At 43.6% G+C, this 16,666-nt stretch overlaps 1 protein-coding gene across 2 annotated transcripts in view; it reads left to right on the top strand.

Moving 5' to 3' along the window:
• The window catches only part of EHD3 (EH domain containing 3), a 122,111-nt gene that overhangs the window by 47,645 nt on the left and 57,800 nt on the right, over positions 1–16,666 (top strand). For both annotated transcript variants that reach the window (XM_082252552.1, XM_082252553.1), the window contains exon 3: positions 8,866–8,963. In XM_082252552.1, coding sequence (XP_082108678.1) covers positions 8,866–8,963 — 98 coding nt within the window. The remainder of the gene's footprint in view (positions 1–8,865; positions 8,964–16,666) is intronic.

Consider the following 16,666-nt stretch of genomic DNA (forward strand, 5'->3'; position numbering starts at 1 on the left):
GGGCCTAAAAGACCCCAAACCCCTCCTCTGCACTTAAAAGCATTCAAAGCGCCAAGTTTGGCTATTTTGAATGCTGTAAGTTTTTTTTAATTAAAAAAAATGGAGACCCGGTCAGAGCCGAATGCGGCTTTGATCGTGTCTTCTCTTCGGCGGCCCTGCAGGTAGGATGCCCGGGTCTCCCGGCGGGACGTGAGACCCGGGCAAGCCGCGGAAGGCGGCGGGAGGGGGGAACGTTCCCTCCTGCTCCTTGGAATGACAGCCGAGCGGCTTCTCTGCTGCATCGGTTGTCATTACAAGACAGCCGACCGTCGGCTATGGACGCCGTTACCCGGGTGATGCCTCTAGCTGCAGGAATCACTCCGGTACATGCACTTTCCTGAAATATCGGCAATATCGGTAAATCCAAAGACCGATTCCGATATATCGGGGAAAGTGCATAACGGCCACCGATATATCGGTGTTGCCGATAATCGGTCGATCACTACTTTCTATGAATGGGTGAGCGCCACTCAGGTAGACTGTTCTGTGTTCCAGTTATGAGACCAGAAGGTCTCGGCTTGCACTCGGAACACAGTGCTGTATGTAGCCTCAGCTACATACAGTTTATACTGCACATCCAGTGACTCACATGTTAGTGAGGGACATCATTTGTTTGGGCCAGCTTGACCCAAATTACCTATGTAAAGTGTAACAAAAGCTGGAATTCTGCTTTCAGTACAATCAGCGTGCCCATAGATGGCTCGAATCCCCGCTGAACTAGTTTGAATTGAACCATCTATGGCCAGCCTAAAGAGAACCAGTACAGTAAAAGCTGTGCTCAATAAAGACAAAGAGTCCAACACTCTAGTCACCAGATTTGCCTGTGCTCTCCCGGCAGCTGACCGTTTCCCCATTTTTCACTTACCATACCTTGTTCTTTGATTCAGCAATGAGAAGGGGAAAGCCGCTGAGGTGTGTATTCCAAACCTGATGCAGGTCAGATCCGTCATCCGAGAACTAAAGAAATCCAAATTTTGAGACCGCACTCAAGGTATATGATGAAATCAAAAAGGTTTCTTTATTCCTCATGTATAAAGTAGACAGACAGTGTACAAACAGACGTGCCTGGTTGACGCGTTTCACGACACTATAGGTCGCTTACTCATAACCACTTATGAGTAAGTGACGTACAGTGTCGTGAAACGCGTCAACTAGGCACGTCTGTTTGTACACTGTCTGTCTACTTTATACATGAGGAATAAAGAAACCTTTTTGACTTCATCATATACCTTGTTCTTTGATTCGTTATGCCAGAGCTGCCCCTTGTTGACTAGTGATCTGATGGGGTAATAGTTAAAGCTGGCCAAACACCAAAAATTCTGAAAAAAATGTTCATCAGGGTATTGTTTGTTGCTATCGTTGAAGCACCCCTGGAACAAGAAGTGAAAGGAAATTTCCCCTTAGTGGCATACAGACAATAAAAAGTCAGCGCTTAATGGACATGTGCTGGTGTGCGATGTGAGCGTATGCTGCAGTGCATTGTTCATTTTCTTCTTTTTTTTATATTTGTTATTTTTATGCAGTGCAGCATGTTGCGTTGTGTTGGAGCATGTTGCACTATGAAAAAAATAGCACATTAATTTATTTTCAGTACACACCAACACAGTGCATTGGTGTGAAATGAAGCCATGGCACGAAAGGCAAATTGCCTAGCTCTTGTGTTGGGACTGCATTGGGCAACACTTTTCAACTCAGCCCAACAGGGCTGGTGTGAATGAGCTTTAACACTGTGTTTGATTCCTGAAACCTATTTATTATTGTATTATATATGATATTTATTATTATTGTATTATTGTGGCTCAGCATTAATTATGTATGTGGTCTAACAGGCTGGGTGAGGATAGCACTAAAGATACAGAAAAGAACCTCTGATCTGCATGTGTGGATCCTGGTGTGGGCTGCGTTTAACCAAACATTAGGAATTTGCTTTGTACTGAGTGTTGTCTACACGCCCTTCTCTAATGTGCTGCCAAAGTCTGGACAATACAGAGCGAGGCACTGAAAGCTTGAGAGTAATATCTGCGTTCCCTTGAGGGCTGTTTGTACTGAGCACTCCGCACATGGACTAACACTGAGATACCCAACCCAAGATTAGAGGAGAGAGGAGGAAAGCTCTAGAGACTGGAAGCCATTCGATATTGGCCATCTGGTTTAAAGGGAAAGTGTTTTCAGATAGGGCTTCCTTTGAGTTGTTATTGGAGCGTTCGCCTTAAAGCCCAACACTATTATCAAAGAAATTAAATATTCTACAGTTATTACCAAGGGATCCCGAATATCATAGGAAGAGGCTCCAGAACTGTGCAAGGATTTAGGATTTAAAACCATTGACTTTCCCAGGGTTCTGGGAGAAGGTGCAGTGACGTCACCTCGCCTAGAAGAACGCACCAGAATGCGGGGGTGTAACAGTAGTATTTTGTTACATTTTTCTACCCAAGGTTTTCTTTTAATTTCTTTCACTTAAAATAAAGTGTCCTCTACTCTGACCTACCCGCTGGCCCTCAATGCAGTGAGAGTACCTTGCTGGCCAATTTGGGTATTTCCATTGGAAAATGTGCTAATGGTGGGTGGTGGGGTTTCGTTTTTTGGGAGAGTGGGGTTGGTGCTCTAAGTGGAGGCCTCCGATAGCATGAATAAAATAGTCTAAAATAGGACACAATTGAGACTTTACTGTACAAAAGCAGCCCTCTTGTGACTGTTCCAGTGGAGCACCACCTAAAAGGGGAAGTCCTGTTTTTTTTGTTGTTGTTTTTCGTGTAATCTTTATCAAAGTTCTAAGAAAAACATGCCATAACAAACACTTCCATAGTTGTGAATGTGATCATGAGGACAAGGGCAAATGTACAAGCATACAAAATAAAAAATAAAATAAAAAGGGGGGGGTAAACAACATAACTGGAGGGCGGACCCTTCAATGAGCCTTCGGTGACCCATAAGGTGAACACACTGACCTAACCACATAGGAGTCTTGATAGGTGAGTCCGAGGGCCAACCTAATTTATTGAGGGACTATATATATATATATATATATATATATGTGTGTATGTTGCAAGTTCCGTTTTAAGACATCCCCCCTCCCCTGCCTAACTTGGCGTGTAATTGTGGAGGGGGGAGTCAAAACTAGGTACCCGCTCCCACTTCTGAGCAGAAGTTCTCCTCCCTCCCACTCCAACCGAAAGCCAGCTGCCCACAGTTAGGATTCCGGTGTCGGGAACCCAGAGGCCAGTGAAGAACTATCCTGGGGGCTGGATTGTTTAAGTCAGCAGCTACCGGATTTGTAGCTGCTGACTATGGAATTGTAGGCCACACTCCCGCTTAACCATACTTAATTTAATAAATAATAACACTGACTTCAAGTTTTTGGCAAAGAAAAAGGCCGTGGCACTCTTTATTGGTTTAAATGAAATAAATTGATTCATAACAATTACTTGCTTGTAAAAAACACTCAAACTGAATAACTTATAATTGCTCCGTTTTAGAACAACTCGAGCATCAATCAAATCAAATACCATACGAAATACAATGTCCCCCCTAGTATACTAGGGTGACCCAACCACACAAAGGTGTTCGCGACAAGGGGAGGGGGGGGGCAGGGAAAATTCTTCCTTGCTGCTCTTCACTGCAAAAGGAAGCACTCTAGCCCAAACCAGGTTTATATAGCCTCTGCTTAGCCTGCCAGAAACTCTCCCTGCACACTGATTGGCTAATATTTGCTGCAATGCTCAGGTAAATTTAACCTTTCACTAACCTACCTGTACCCTATAACCCTATGCTTTTAACTAACCAAACTTCTACCAGGTGGCCACAATCCCACACAAGTGGCCACATAATGTGCCCCCTTTTATATTACCCGTATTTTCCGGTGTATAAGACGACTGGGCGTATAAGACGACCCCCCTATTACATGATCTACCGGTAATACTTATACTTAGGTTACCTTGGAGATATTATAATCGGCGTATAAGACGACCCCCCATTTTTGGGGGATTTTTTTGAGGTTCAAAAGTAGTTTTATACGCCAGAAAATACAGTATTTATTTATTTTTTCTTACTTTTTTCCACCGACTGGACAACTGCTTTTTTTCCAAGCAACTTATAGATCTAAACAATGCACATCATAGGTTCAAGCAAGTCCTTAGATGTGGTGGCTGTGTTACTTATTTTCCTTTATTTTCATCTGGTGAGCCTGCCAGTAACACACTTTCTATCCTAGGGTGACAACGCTCACTCACTGCACTGTATCATTGTAGGAGCAGCATTGTCACCCTAGGACAGGATTACAGAACACCTTTTTCTCACCCCATCTCTGTAGCCTTCTGGAGATAGCTGGAGAGCAATGTAATCGTCAGCAGTCAGCACAGGCAGGAAGCACAGGACGTCATCAGCTCATGGGATTTCTGACAGGATCAATGGATATTTTTTACATTCTTTAAACAGATCTAACCAAATACTTCTAGTTGTATATTTAATATACCAGCAATAAGAGGATTTTATTTTTTAAGGTTTACATACACTACAAGTTGCACTTGAACTTATAATTAAAGCTGGCCATAGCTGGACAATTTTATTTTTTCAATCAGCCAGCAGGTTATAAAAAAGAAAAGAAAACCAGAACGGATTTTTCCATTCACATAAGCGAGATGGGTGTAGGAATCCTCCGATGGCAGAATAAACGGATCAGTGCTGAAGCTGCTGATAGAAGGAAAAGTTGAATTTTGATCCATCTATGGCCAGCTTTAGGTCACCAGAGCTGTATGGACTGTAGAGAAGACTCTGGGTTGGGTCTCCCTTGGTGGGTATTGTGTGAATTTTCACAGCTATGTTCTAATTATTGGACAGGAAAGTGTGAGGTCAGGTTCAGAGATGGCTAATGCTCAGTTAATTTCCATCTTGCATAGCAGGAATATTTGTGCTGTAAGTTCTAATTAAATGTGTGATGTACTCACAGGGGCAGAGCGGGCAGGATGAGTGCAGGTATTTTCAGAATTGTATGCTTCCTTTAGGGCACATTTAGATGCATGTGTGTGCATTGAGGTGCGCTTTTTGAAGTGTTAGGCAGGTGTTGTATTTTTTCATTGTGCATTGACACAGTTGAGGCCCCTTTCACACTTGTGTGACTTGTCTTGGGACTGCAAAGTTGCATTGCAGGTCGTATCCCATGATTCATATCTGTGCGACTTTAAATTGCAGCAACTTCAAACTAGTCCCTGTACTACTTTGGTCCAACTTTGATTCGACTTGAGGTTCATAGACCTCAAGACTACACAGGCATTGCTTCAAGTCAAAGTCGTGTGATTTTCAGGTCACACAAGTGTGAAAGGGCCTTAAGCAGATCTTAGGCGCCCTTAACACTTGTGCGACTTTTCCTGCGACTTGGGACTGCAAAGTCGCATGACAAGTTGTACCCCATGAATTCCAATGAGTATCATTTATATCTGTGCGCCTTCAGAGTAGTCCCTGCACTACTTTGGTATGACTTTGATGCGACTTGAGGTCCATAGACCTCAAGATTACACAGGCATTGCTTCAAGTTGCATCAAAGTCGCGTGACTTTCAGGTCTTACAAGTGTAAAAGAGGCCTAAAGTTCCGCTATCACAGTGTGCTGGCACGCTCTTCATTGCAGACATGCAAAGTCTCTCCTGCAATAAGATACACCTAACTGGCTGCTCGCAGTCTTCTCCAGCATGTAAACTGAATTGCACATACATGTACAACGTGACCTCACTCCACGCTAGCCAATAAATATGGGCAAAGACCGCCATACAGCACAGGATGCTGGTAGCAACGAAGGATCAGACAGTTGGAGCGAAGGTACGTTTATTCCACTTTAATATCTGTTGCCAGCACAACAAAATGCATCAAAGTGCATGTAACCGGTGAACGGGCCCTTAGGGTGACCATCACCCCTTAACCATCTCGCTGCCACCAACATATGCCATAGAGGGGTTACACATTCTGTAGCATCTGGGATTGTGTAAATCTGACAAGCAGACTGTCTGCTGTCAGATGAAAATGATGGAGCAGAGCCACTTGCATCCGAGCAGAAGGTAAACAACAAGCACCTCCAATAAAAAGTTACCCCACAATTTAAGTGAAGGGGATGCTGCTTGAGTGTAGGTGGGTAGTGTATGTGACTATGGTTTGACCCTAAAAAATGTGTTGTAGAATGAAATGTGGACTATGCCTTTAAATCAGTAGTAAACCCGCAGCTGCTGGGGGAAAAAAAAATAAAATAATTCCCTGCAAGGCAATGTCATAATGTGCTAGTATGCAACACATACTAGCACATTATGAAAACTTACCTTAGAACAAAGCCCTCCAGTGGCACGATGTCACCGCTGTGAAGAGAAAGTGGCCGCACACCAAACGATGACTTGATAGTAGACAAGGGTTTATTGTACAAAAATGGATACAAGGTAAAACAGAATGGAAGTGGTAGACACGTTTCACATGACCAACACCGTGCTTCTTCACTTGGTAGCGAACAAGCACGCTGTTGGTCGTGTGAAACGCATCTACCACTTCCATTCTGTTGTACCTTGTATCCATTTTTGTACAATAAACCCTTTTCTACTATCAAGTCATCATTTGGTGTGCGCCCACTTTCTCTGCATGTTACTGTTTGCGGTGGCGATCCGAGGTCCAGCACCCACGACTGATTGTGAATATAGATCAGTGTACATCTTTCTTCCACAATGTTACCACTGAAAGGGCTGACATCTTCCCCCAGTCTTCCTTCCGGGTTCGCGGTCTCTGGGTTTGCGGCCTCCGGCTACATGAGTGGCCGGGGGCGTGATGACGTCACTCCCACGTATGCATGCCAAAGTCACCGACACAGGCTCTGAAGGTCAGGCACTGTTAGCCGGACCTTCAGCGGGCATTCTCCAGTGATGTCACCGGCTGCATGCACTCTGAAAATCTACTAAACTTGCACAGTTTAGGCTGCGGTAAATCTTGTATTATTGTGAAGCCAAAGCCTCGTCTTACAGAGGGTTGCAGGCCAAGCTTGATCTGGTTCCAGATCTGTCAGTTTATAATTTCACACTTGGAACAAACACTGCATGGCGAATATGTTCCACAAACACAGCAGCTCTATGAAAACAAAGCCGTGTTTGCAGAGAATGTTTATTCCGACACGTTTCTCCGAGCTAAAACTCGCCCTTGTATGTCTAACTTACAGTATGTGAAACAAAACTCAATTCGATAAGATCAGCAATCAGCTAGTGTGATACCAGGACATAGGAGCGCCATAGAGGCTCTATATTCAAACTAGTCTCCAAATTATTGGTGACCAGTAATTGTTCAAGAGTCCTCTAGCAGTGCAGAGTATTTCAGGAGAGGAGCGTTAGATAGAGGAGGGAGCAGAGTATTCCACCAACACTGAGTATTTCAGGAAAGGAGAGTTAAGCTGGCCAGGGACCAACCAAACTTTGACCCATGTGCGGACACCTACCAATTGACTTCTGTTCATTTGCCCTGATGGAAAATGTCTGCTCAATCAGCACTGCAGGCTATAGACTGCAGCTTTGGTCTGTATATTGTGACGGTGGAGGGAGTCTCCCCACTATCAAAATACAATGACACAGCATGGAGGATTCCCCTATTCACATTGAGTGGGTGGATAGGGTATTGGGTCAGTTTATTTAGTTGAACTCGCTGGCCAGCTTTAGATAGGGAAAGGAGTATCCAAGCAGTACAGAGAAGGTTAGGTAGAGGAAGGAGCAGAATCCCCCAGCAGTGCAGAGTTTTTCAGGAGAAGAGAGTTCTATAGAAGAAGGAACAAAGTCCCCCAGCAGTGCAGAGTAGTGGGCTAATACTGGGTAATCAGGAGAGGGTTGGGCTGTTTTCACACTGATCAGTTTTTTCGTTCAGTTGTTCAGTTAAAAAAGTGGAAGAAAAAAATGCATAAAAAATGCATCCCTTTAAATCCTATGGAACTCTTCACACTGATCAGTTGCGTTTTTAAAAACTCCTGCTTGCTGAATTTTTGGTGAATGTTTGTTAAGTTAAAAGAAAACTGCACCAAAAATGCACCTCCCCATTAAAATGCATGGAAACTGCTGCAGAACTGCATAAAAACTCAGCAAAAATGCATCAACAATGCAACACACCTGTACAACTTTTGAATTTTTAAAGATACCAGTCCTAATCAATGCAACTGGTCACAGTGCGAATTTGGTGCATTTTCAGCCTCAGATAGAGGAAAGAGTACAGTTCCCCAGCAGTGCAGAGTATTTCAGGAGATGAGGGTTATAATCGAGGAAGGGACAGAGTCTTCCAGCAGTGCAGAGTATTTCAGGAGAGGAGAGTTAGATAGAGGAAGGAGTACAGTCCCCCAGAAGTGCAGAGTCTTTCAGGAGAGGAGAGTTAAAAGAAGGGACAGAGTATTCCGGCGGTGGAGAGTATTTTAGGAGAGGAGAGTTAGATAGAGGAAGGAACAGAGTCCTCCAGCAGAGCAGAGAATTTCAGGAGCAGAGAGCTTGCTCTTCTGGAGGACTCTGTCCCTTCCTCTATTCAACTCTCCTCACCTGAAATACTCTGTACTGCTGGAATACTCTGTCCCTTCCTCTATCTGAGAATTTTAGGAGAGGAGAGTTGGAGGAAGGGACAGATTATTCTAGCAGAGTAGAGTATTTCAGGAGAGGAGAGTTAGAGGAAGGGACAGAATCCTTATGTTGGAAAAGGAGAGCTGAAGGAAGGATCAGGGTCCCCCCAGGATCTCAGATTAGTGGTTGGAGGCTCCTTTCACACTGCTTCTATTGTAGTGTTTATAAATCCATCTGTATATTAGAAATGTTCATGGGTTATATCCTTTTTCTATTGTGCAGGTTTGTCTGTGCGCAGTTGCCGAATCCGGTTCTGGAGAGTATTAGTGTGATTGACACTCCGGGGATCCTGTCTGGGGAGAAGCAGAGGATCAGTCGAGGTGAGACTCTTTGCTGTCACTGCACTTTTCAGATTTCCACTTTCTTATAGCCAACAAAACAAAGTTTACCTTAAAATTTTGTCCAGATTCATTGTCATTATTTATTGATATTCTGTAGGGATTTTGTTGTTTACTAATTAAAAAGGACTTTACCAATAAAGAGGAAAACTCAGATCTGTATTGCATGTATCACCTTACTATACATAATTGTGGAAAATGTTCTTTCCCCCTCTGCTCAGTAAAGGGGACTCCATAATCTGTATTCAGAGAACATAGCAGAATATAAAACTAGCTATAGATGGCTGGTCACAGATTCCTCCATCCACACATAGGAGGTGTATGGAGGAATCCCCTCCGCTGCCATGACATTGTATTTTGACAGTGGGACTCAGATCAGCAGCTGATCAACAAATGTTTTCCAGCGTGTCCCTTTGACAGATGTCACTCAAACGATAAACTTTTGTCAAGCAGAGACGGTCACGCAGGGATCAAAATTCAGCCAGTCCCTGCTGAACCGCCCAATTTTAATCTGGCTATGGGCAGCATGAGCAAACTGTGCTGTACATAATGAAAGAATACATTATAACAGTAAACAGGCAGGAGTATGGTGTCAGCAGTTCTAGATCACGTATCCCATCATGATGCTCAGCAGCCTTTTCTGCTGCAAACAATAATTCCTAATCTTAACCTGTTACTGCCCACGTTACCCATATACATAGCATCAAAGAGTCTGGTCTCTAAACGTCAGAGGTTTCTGTTCTAAGAGTGCGCTCATTGCACCCTCCCAGTACATTGAGCAAGCTGTCATAGACAGCCCCAGTCTGTAATAAGGATTGTTATACAGCCAATTACAGTGGTCACGTCATCGGGCAGTCCTTCCCACCCCCCAAGTGTAAAGACCTTGATAAAGGGATGTTGGGGATCAGCAGGAAGGGGTAAAGTTATGTTGAGGAATAATTTATGTTACTAATAAAATCAAAAGTGTTGTGCTAGCCCTTTAAATCTTGCAAAACATGTAAGCAGGTCAAAGAGGTGACAAATGCAAATCTCCCACACTTCAGCTCTGCTGTACAGAGACCGCAAGACGAGGATACCTATTCAGATTCAGAGTTTTACATTGTCTGCCAGTGCAATACTCCAACTCGTTACAATTATTACCAGAACAGAAGGGGATCAGAGGTGGGGCTTCTCTCTTTGGGAAGGTTTACACTCCCTGCCTCCCATGTCACAGAAATCTACTCCATGGGGACACAGACAGCAATACAAACCTGATTTTTTTTTTTTTTTAATCCTAATTTATAAGCATATCCGTAGAAGACACCTTAATAAATCCGAAAGAGCAACAGGAGCCCTACAAAATGACCTCCAGCAGGTCACTGGTGTGAATGTCTGACCAAACAATCAGAAACAGACTTCATGAGGGTGGCCTGAGGGCCTGATGTCCTCTAGTGGGCCCTGTGCTCACTGCCTGGCACTGTGTAGCTCTATTGGCACTTGCCATTGAACACCAAAATTGTCAGGTCCTCCACTGGTGCCCTGTGCTTTTCACAGATGAGAGCAGGTTCACCCTGAGCACATGTGACAGACGGGAAAGGGTCTGGGGAAGCCATGGAGAATGTTATGCTGCCTGTAACATCGTTCAGCATGACCGGTTTGTTGGTGGGTCAGTGATTGTTTGGGTAGGCATATCCATGGAGGGAAGCACAGACCTCTACAGGCCCGACAATGACACCCTGACAGCCAATAGGTATTGTGATGAAATCTTTGCACCCATTGTCAGACTCTATGGTGGTGCAGTGGGTCCTGTGTTCCTCTTGGTGCACGACAATGCCCGGCCCCATGTGGCGAGAGTATGCAGCCAGTTCCAGAAGGATGAAGGAATTGATACCATTGAATGGCCCCCACGCTCGCCTGACCTAAATCCAATAGAACACCTCTGGGACATTATGTTTCAATCCATCTGACGCCGCCAGGTTGCACCTCTCTGTTCAGGAGCTCAGTGATGCCCTGGTTCAGATCTGGGAGAAAAACACCCGGGACACCATACTTCTTCTCATGCCCCGACATTGTCAGGCATGTATACAAGCACGTGGGGCCATACAAATTACTGAGTAACATTTTGAGTTGCTGCAATGAAATTTCAGCAAAATGGATCAACCTGCTGCATCATTTTTCCCCTCTGATTTTCGGGGTGTCTTTGAGTTCAGCCCTCTGTAGGTTGATCATTTTAATTTCCATCAAACGATGTGGCATCCTTTCCTTCCTAACACATTACCCAGTCCATATCAGTATAGATATCCATCATGATATCTTTTTCCATTGAGATCTGATGTGTTTTCAAAGTGTTTCTTTAATTTTTTTAAGCAGTATGTGTGTGTGTGTGTGTGTGTGTGTGATATATATATATATATATATATATATATATATAATATATATATATATATATATATATATAATGTGTGTGTGTGTGTGTTAAAGGATAATCGTATGTCCTTTTTTGGATCTTAATTACACAAACTGTTCCATTGTGACGATGTGCTGTATCCTCATTGTTATATACCCAAGTGCCTACATTTTTCTTGCATTCCCCGAGAAGGGGAGTTTCATTATCACTTACATAGTTACATGGTTGGTAAGGTTGAAAAAAGACACTAGTCCATCCAGTTTAACCTATGATGTGTGTCTGTATGTGTTTAGAGTACTTTGTATATCCCTGTATGTTATGTCATTAAGGTGCCCATCTAATAGTTTTTATAAACTATAGACCAGGGGTTTTCAAACTATGGCCCTCCAGGTGTTCAGGAACTACAATTCCCATCATGCCTGGTCATGTCTGTGAATGTCAGAGTTTTACAATGCCTCAAGTGTAGTTCTGCAACAGCTGGAGGGCTACAGTTTGAGGGTCCCTGCTATAGACGTTCCCTGCTGATACCACTGCTTGTGGAAGAGAATTCCACATCCTTACCGCTCTGACAGTAAAGAACCCTTTACGCAGTTTAAGGTTAAACTGCTTCTCTTCCAATTTCAGTGAATGGCCGCATGTCTTTTTAAATTCCCTTTCACAGAAGTTTTTACTCTATGCTAGGGTCGCCAGTTCGGTATTTGTACATTGATATCGTATCCCCTCTCAAACATCTCCTTACCAGAGAGAATAAGTTCAATGCTTGCAGTCTTTCCTCATAGCTGAGATCCTCCATTCCCTTTATTAGCTTTGTTGCCCTTCTCTGGACTCTCTCCAGTTCCAGCACATCCTTCCTGAGGACCGGTGCCCAGAACTGGATGTCATACTCCAGATACAGCCAGACCAGAGTCTTGTAGAGTGGGAGAATTATCGTTTTATCTCTGGAGTGAATCCCCTTTTGTAATGCATGCCATTAAAAAAAAGAGCTTGAAATCAAATGTGGAGAGGGGAAGACAATTTTTCCATTACATTTCCTGGCTAGGCTTCCTGCGGAGTGCTGGATGGTGGTTGTGCACTAATCTGGCCATAGAGAGATTGAAATTTGGCCAAATTTGGAACCATCTATGGGCTGGTGGCTGGTTGTACTGAAGTCAATCTATTGATTGACTTTAGTACAGCCAGCCTGTCGGGTTTCTTTTGTTGGATCACTGCTGGCGGCTATAGCCAGCAACAGTGATCATTTTATTCTGACAGCTGGGAAACCTCCTGCTGTCAGAATACCACAGCTCAGTGGGAGAGATTTTTATTGAACAAATGCACAGAATTCTCTGAATGGGGCCCATGCTGAACACCTCCTGTGTTCAAAATGCAGAAGGGCAGCAGCTTGACACATGGCCCGTTCAATTCAGCCTACCCCAGCACCCCCCTATATCTGGCCATGCAGCATTTACTTACCTGCCAGCCCTGTATTCCCTGCTGCTAGGCCTGCATTTGCCAGGCTTGTCAATGTAGGGTGCTGCAGCTTCTATGTTTGCACAGCATCCCTGCAGACGTGCATGGGCCAGGCTTGTTAATGTAGGGTGCTGCAGCTTCTATGTTTGCACAGCATCCCTACAGATGTGCATGAGCCAGGCTTGTTAATGTAGTGTGCTGCAGCTTTTATGTTTGCACGGCATCCCTGCAGACGTGCATGGGCCAGGCTTGTTAATGTAGGGTGCTGCAGCTTCTATGTTTGCACAGCATCCCTACAGACGTGCATGGGCCAGGCTTGTTAATGTAAGGTGCTGCAGCTTCTATGTTTGCACAGCATCCCTGCAGACGTGCATGGGCCAGGCTTGTTAATGTAGGGTGCTGCAGCTTCTATGTTTGCACAGCATCCCTACAGACGTGCATGGGCCAGGCTTGTTAATGTAAGGTGCTGCAGCTTCTATGTTTGCACAACATCCCTGCAGACGTGCATGGGCCAGGCTTGTTAATGTAGGCAGCTCCACTTCTATGTTTTGCACAGCATCCCTACAGACATGCATGAGCCAGGCTTGTTAATGTAGGGTGCTGCAGCTTCTATGTTTGCACAGCATCCCTACAGACATGCATGGGCCAGGCTTGTTAATGTAGGCAGCTCCAGCTTCTATGTTTGCACTTCATCCCTACAGACGTGCATGGGCCATGCTTGTTAATGTAAGCAGCTCCAGCTTCTATGTTTGTGCGGCATCCCTACAGACGTGCATGGGCCAGGCTTGTCAAAGTAGGGTGCTGCAGCGTCTATGTTTGCACGGCATCCCTACAGAAGTGCATGGGCCAGGCTTGACAATGTAGGGTGCTGCAGCTTCTATGTTTGCACAGCATCCCTACAGACGTGCATGGGCCATGCTTGTTAATGTAGGGTGCTGCAGCTTCTATGTTTGGACAGCATCCCTACAGACGTGCATGGGCCATGCTTGTTAATGTAGGGTGCTGCAGCTTCTATGTTTGGACAGCATCCCTACAGACGTGCATGGGCCATGCTTGCTAATGTGTGAAAAAGAAAAAATACTGCGCTACCCTATTTAATCTGATTAAACAGCTCAATAAATGTGTTGATCAACGGTAAAATATTATATAAATATTAAATATTATTACATATTGTTGACGTTGTTAAATTATATATAGTGAATACTTATATATATATATATATATATATATATATATATAGTGAGTGGAAAAAGGATGAGTATGGATCACTCCAATAAACTCAAATACATAAAGTGCAATGTGAACCCATACAAAATATGTGCAAACAACAATGATATACAAATATAGCAATAATATCAGACGCAATTTATAATAAATAGTGACAGTCCATAAAAAACGTGACTATAGTGCAAAAGTGCTTTGTAAAAGTCTCTTTCGTGCAATATGCAATCGGTGGTGACTCCTGTGACCCTCTGTTTCACCCTTCAGTGCTCAAAGGTAAGGTAGCCCACTTACCAGATGTAGTGGATTCTTATGGCATACGCCAAAAAGAATCTATATTCGCTTGTGTGTTTCTCCTTATATCAGATGATCCGGTTCCGTGTTGAGCCCATATACACTCGGGATAGACAAAAAAAAAAGGAAGAAAAAGCTCCTCATAGTGTAAAAAGGTAACGACCTTTATTTTCACTCGAACACATTATAAAACACACTCTTCATATTAAAACATCCAGTAAAGGTCCATAAAAAACACTCTGGTAAAACTCCAAATACTGTATAAACACTGTGCAAACTCGCAAGAAAAAAACGGTGAAGGGTCACAGCAAAAAGAGGTACCCGTTTAGGGGTCAGCTAGTAAGGTAGTATACCGCTACTGAGCTCCTGTATTGCTTCGCGGCACGGTGTGACAGGACGCTGGTGGTTCTCCGCTGTTTGCGCTGTACCCGGAAGTGGTGAAACCGGCGTGCGGTCCAGCTATGGCTCGGAATCCACTTCCGAAGACGTCACATCTCTGACGAAACGCGTCAAGTTGGTACGCACGCTGCCTCGCTCTGAGCCATAGCTGGACCGCACGCCGGTTTCACCACTTCCGGGTACGGCGCAAACAGCGGAGAACCACCAGCGTCCTGTCACACCGTGCCGCGAGGCAATACAGGAGCTCAGTAGCGGTATACTACCTTACTAGCTGACCCCTAAACGGGTACCTCTTTTTGCTGTGACCCTTCACCGTTTTTTTCTTGCGAGTTTGCACAGTGTTTATACAGTATTTGGAGTTTTACCAGAGTGTTTTTTATGGACCTTTACTGGATGTTTTAATATGAAGAGTGTGTTTTATAATGTGTTCGAGTGAAAATAAAGGTCGTTACCTTTTTACACTATGAGGAGCTTTTTCTTCCTTTTTTTTTTGTCTATCCCGAGTGTATATGGGCTCAACACGGAACCGGATCATCTGATATAAGGAGAAACACACAAGCGAATATAGATTCTTTTTGGCGTATGCCATAAGAATCCACTACATCTGGTAAGTGGGCTACCTTTGAGCACTGAAGGGTGAAACAGAGGGTCACAGGAGTCACCACCGATTGCATATTGCACGAAAGAGACTTTTACAAAGCACTTTTGCACTATAGTCACGTTTTTTATGGACTGTCACTATTTATTATAAATTGCGTCTGATATTATTGCTATATTTGTATATCATTGTTGTTTGCACATATTTTGTATGGGTTCACATTGCACTTTATGTATTTGAGTTTAATGGAGTGATCCATACTCATCCTTTTTCCACTCACTATATATATATATATATATATATATATATATATATATATATATATATAAGTATTCACTATATATAATTTAACAACGTCAACAATATGTAATAATATTTAATATTTATATAATATTTTACCGTTGATCAACACATTTATTGAGCTGTTTAATCAGATTAAATAGGGTTGGGCAGTATTTTTTCTTTTTCACACATTCTTAGATCACTATCACATAGTGCACCTGATTACTTTGCAGCTTCCCACAGATATTCATTTTATTTGCACCTAGGCGCGAGTAATACAAACCCTTCTTCACATGCTTGCTAATGTAGGGTACTGCAGCTGCTATGTTTGCACAGCATCCCTACAGATGTGCATGGGCCAGGCTTGTCTATGTCGGCCGCCATGGCTGCTGTGCTTGCATTGCATTCCCGGGGTCCCTCCAGATCGGCCTGGGTTAGATGATGCTGGACGTCCTCCAGCTAGGAAGTGAGGCAGGCTTCATCTGACTTGCTGTAGCTTCGAATGCACACAGTGAGAATCTCTCAGTGTGCACAGAAATCGGAATAAGAGATTTTTAGTACAGGAGAGGAGCCTGTACATCTGTGCAAGGCAAGGCTGGAGTTCAGCTTTAATCATAAAAAATAATAAAATAAAAAAAAAAAAGGTTAAATTCAGACAAATAACTTTTAGGTACACAATAATGGCAATAACATGCACTGTGTGATTTAAAAATACATTGTAGTTTCCCTTTTTTAAAGCCTGTGGGATCACTTCCTATAAAAGTGTTTTTTATTCAGAGAAATCCCCTCCTGTACATTGCAGTTGGAAAGTTTGGTGCAGACCCCGATGAGTTGTTCTATAAGGTAGGAATTTCCACCCATTCATTTATCATCATCTGGAATTCCATCTCTCCCTCCCTTCCTCTGAGCTGACCTTGCCATTGGCTGGGGATGATAGGGGGAAGCTGCATGCTGCCCTCTAGGGGTCATCACCATTGTCACAGTTAATTTCCTCGACATGAGATATTAGAAACTTGTGTGTTAGAATAGGTCAGGTCACATGGAAATACATTTATC

Source organism: Pelophylax lessonae (assembly GCF_965119305.1).
Source record: "Pelophylax lessonae genome assembly, chromosome: 3".
NCBI lineage: Eukaryota > Metazoa > Chordata > Amphibia > Anura > Ranidae > Pelophylax > Pelophylax lessonae.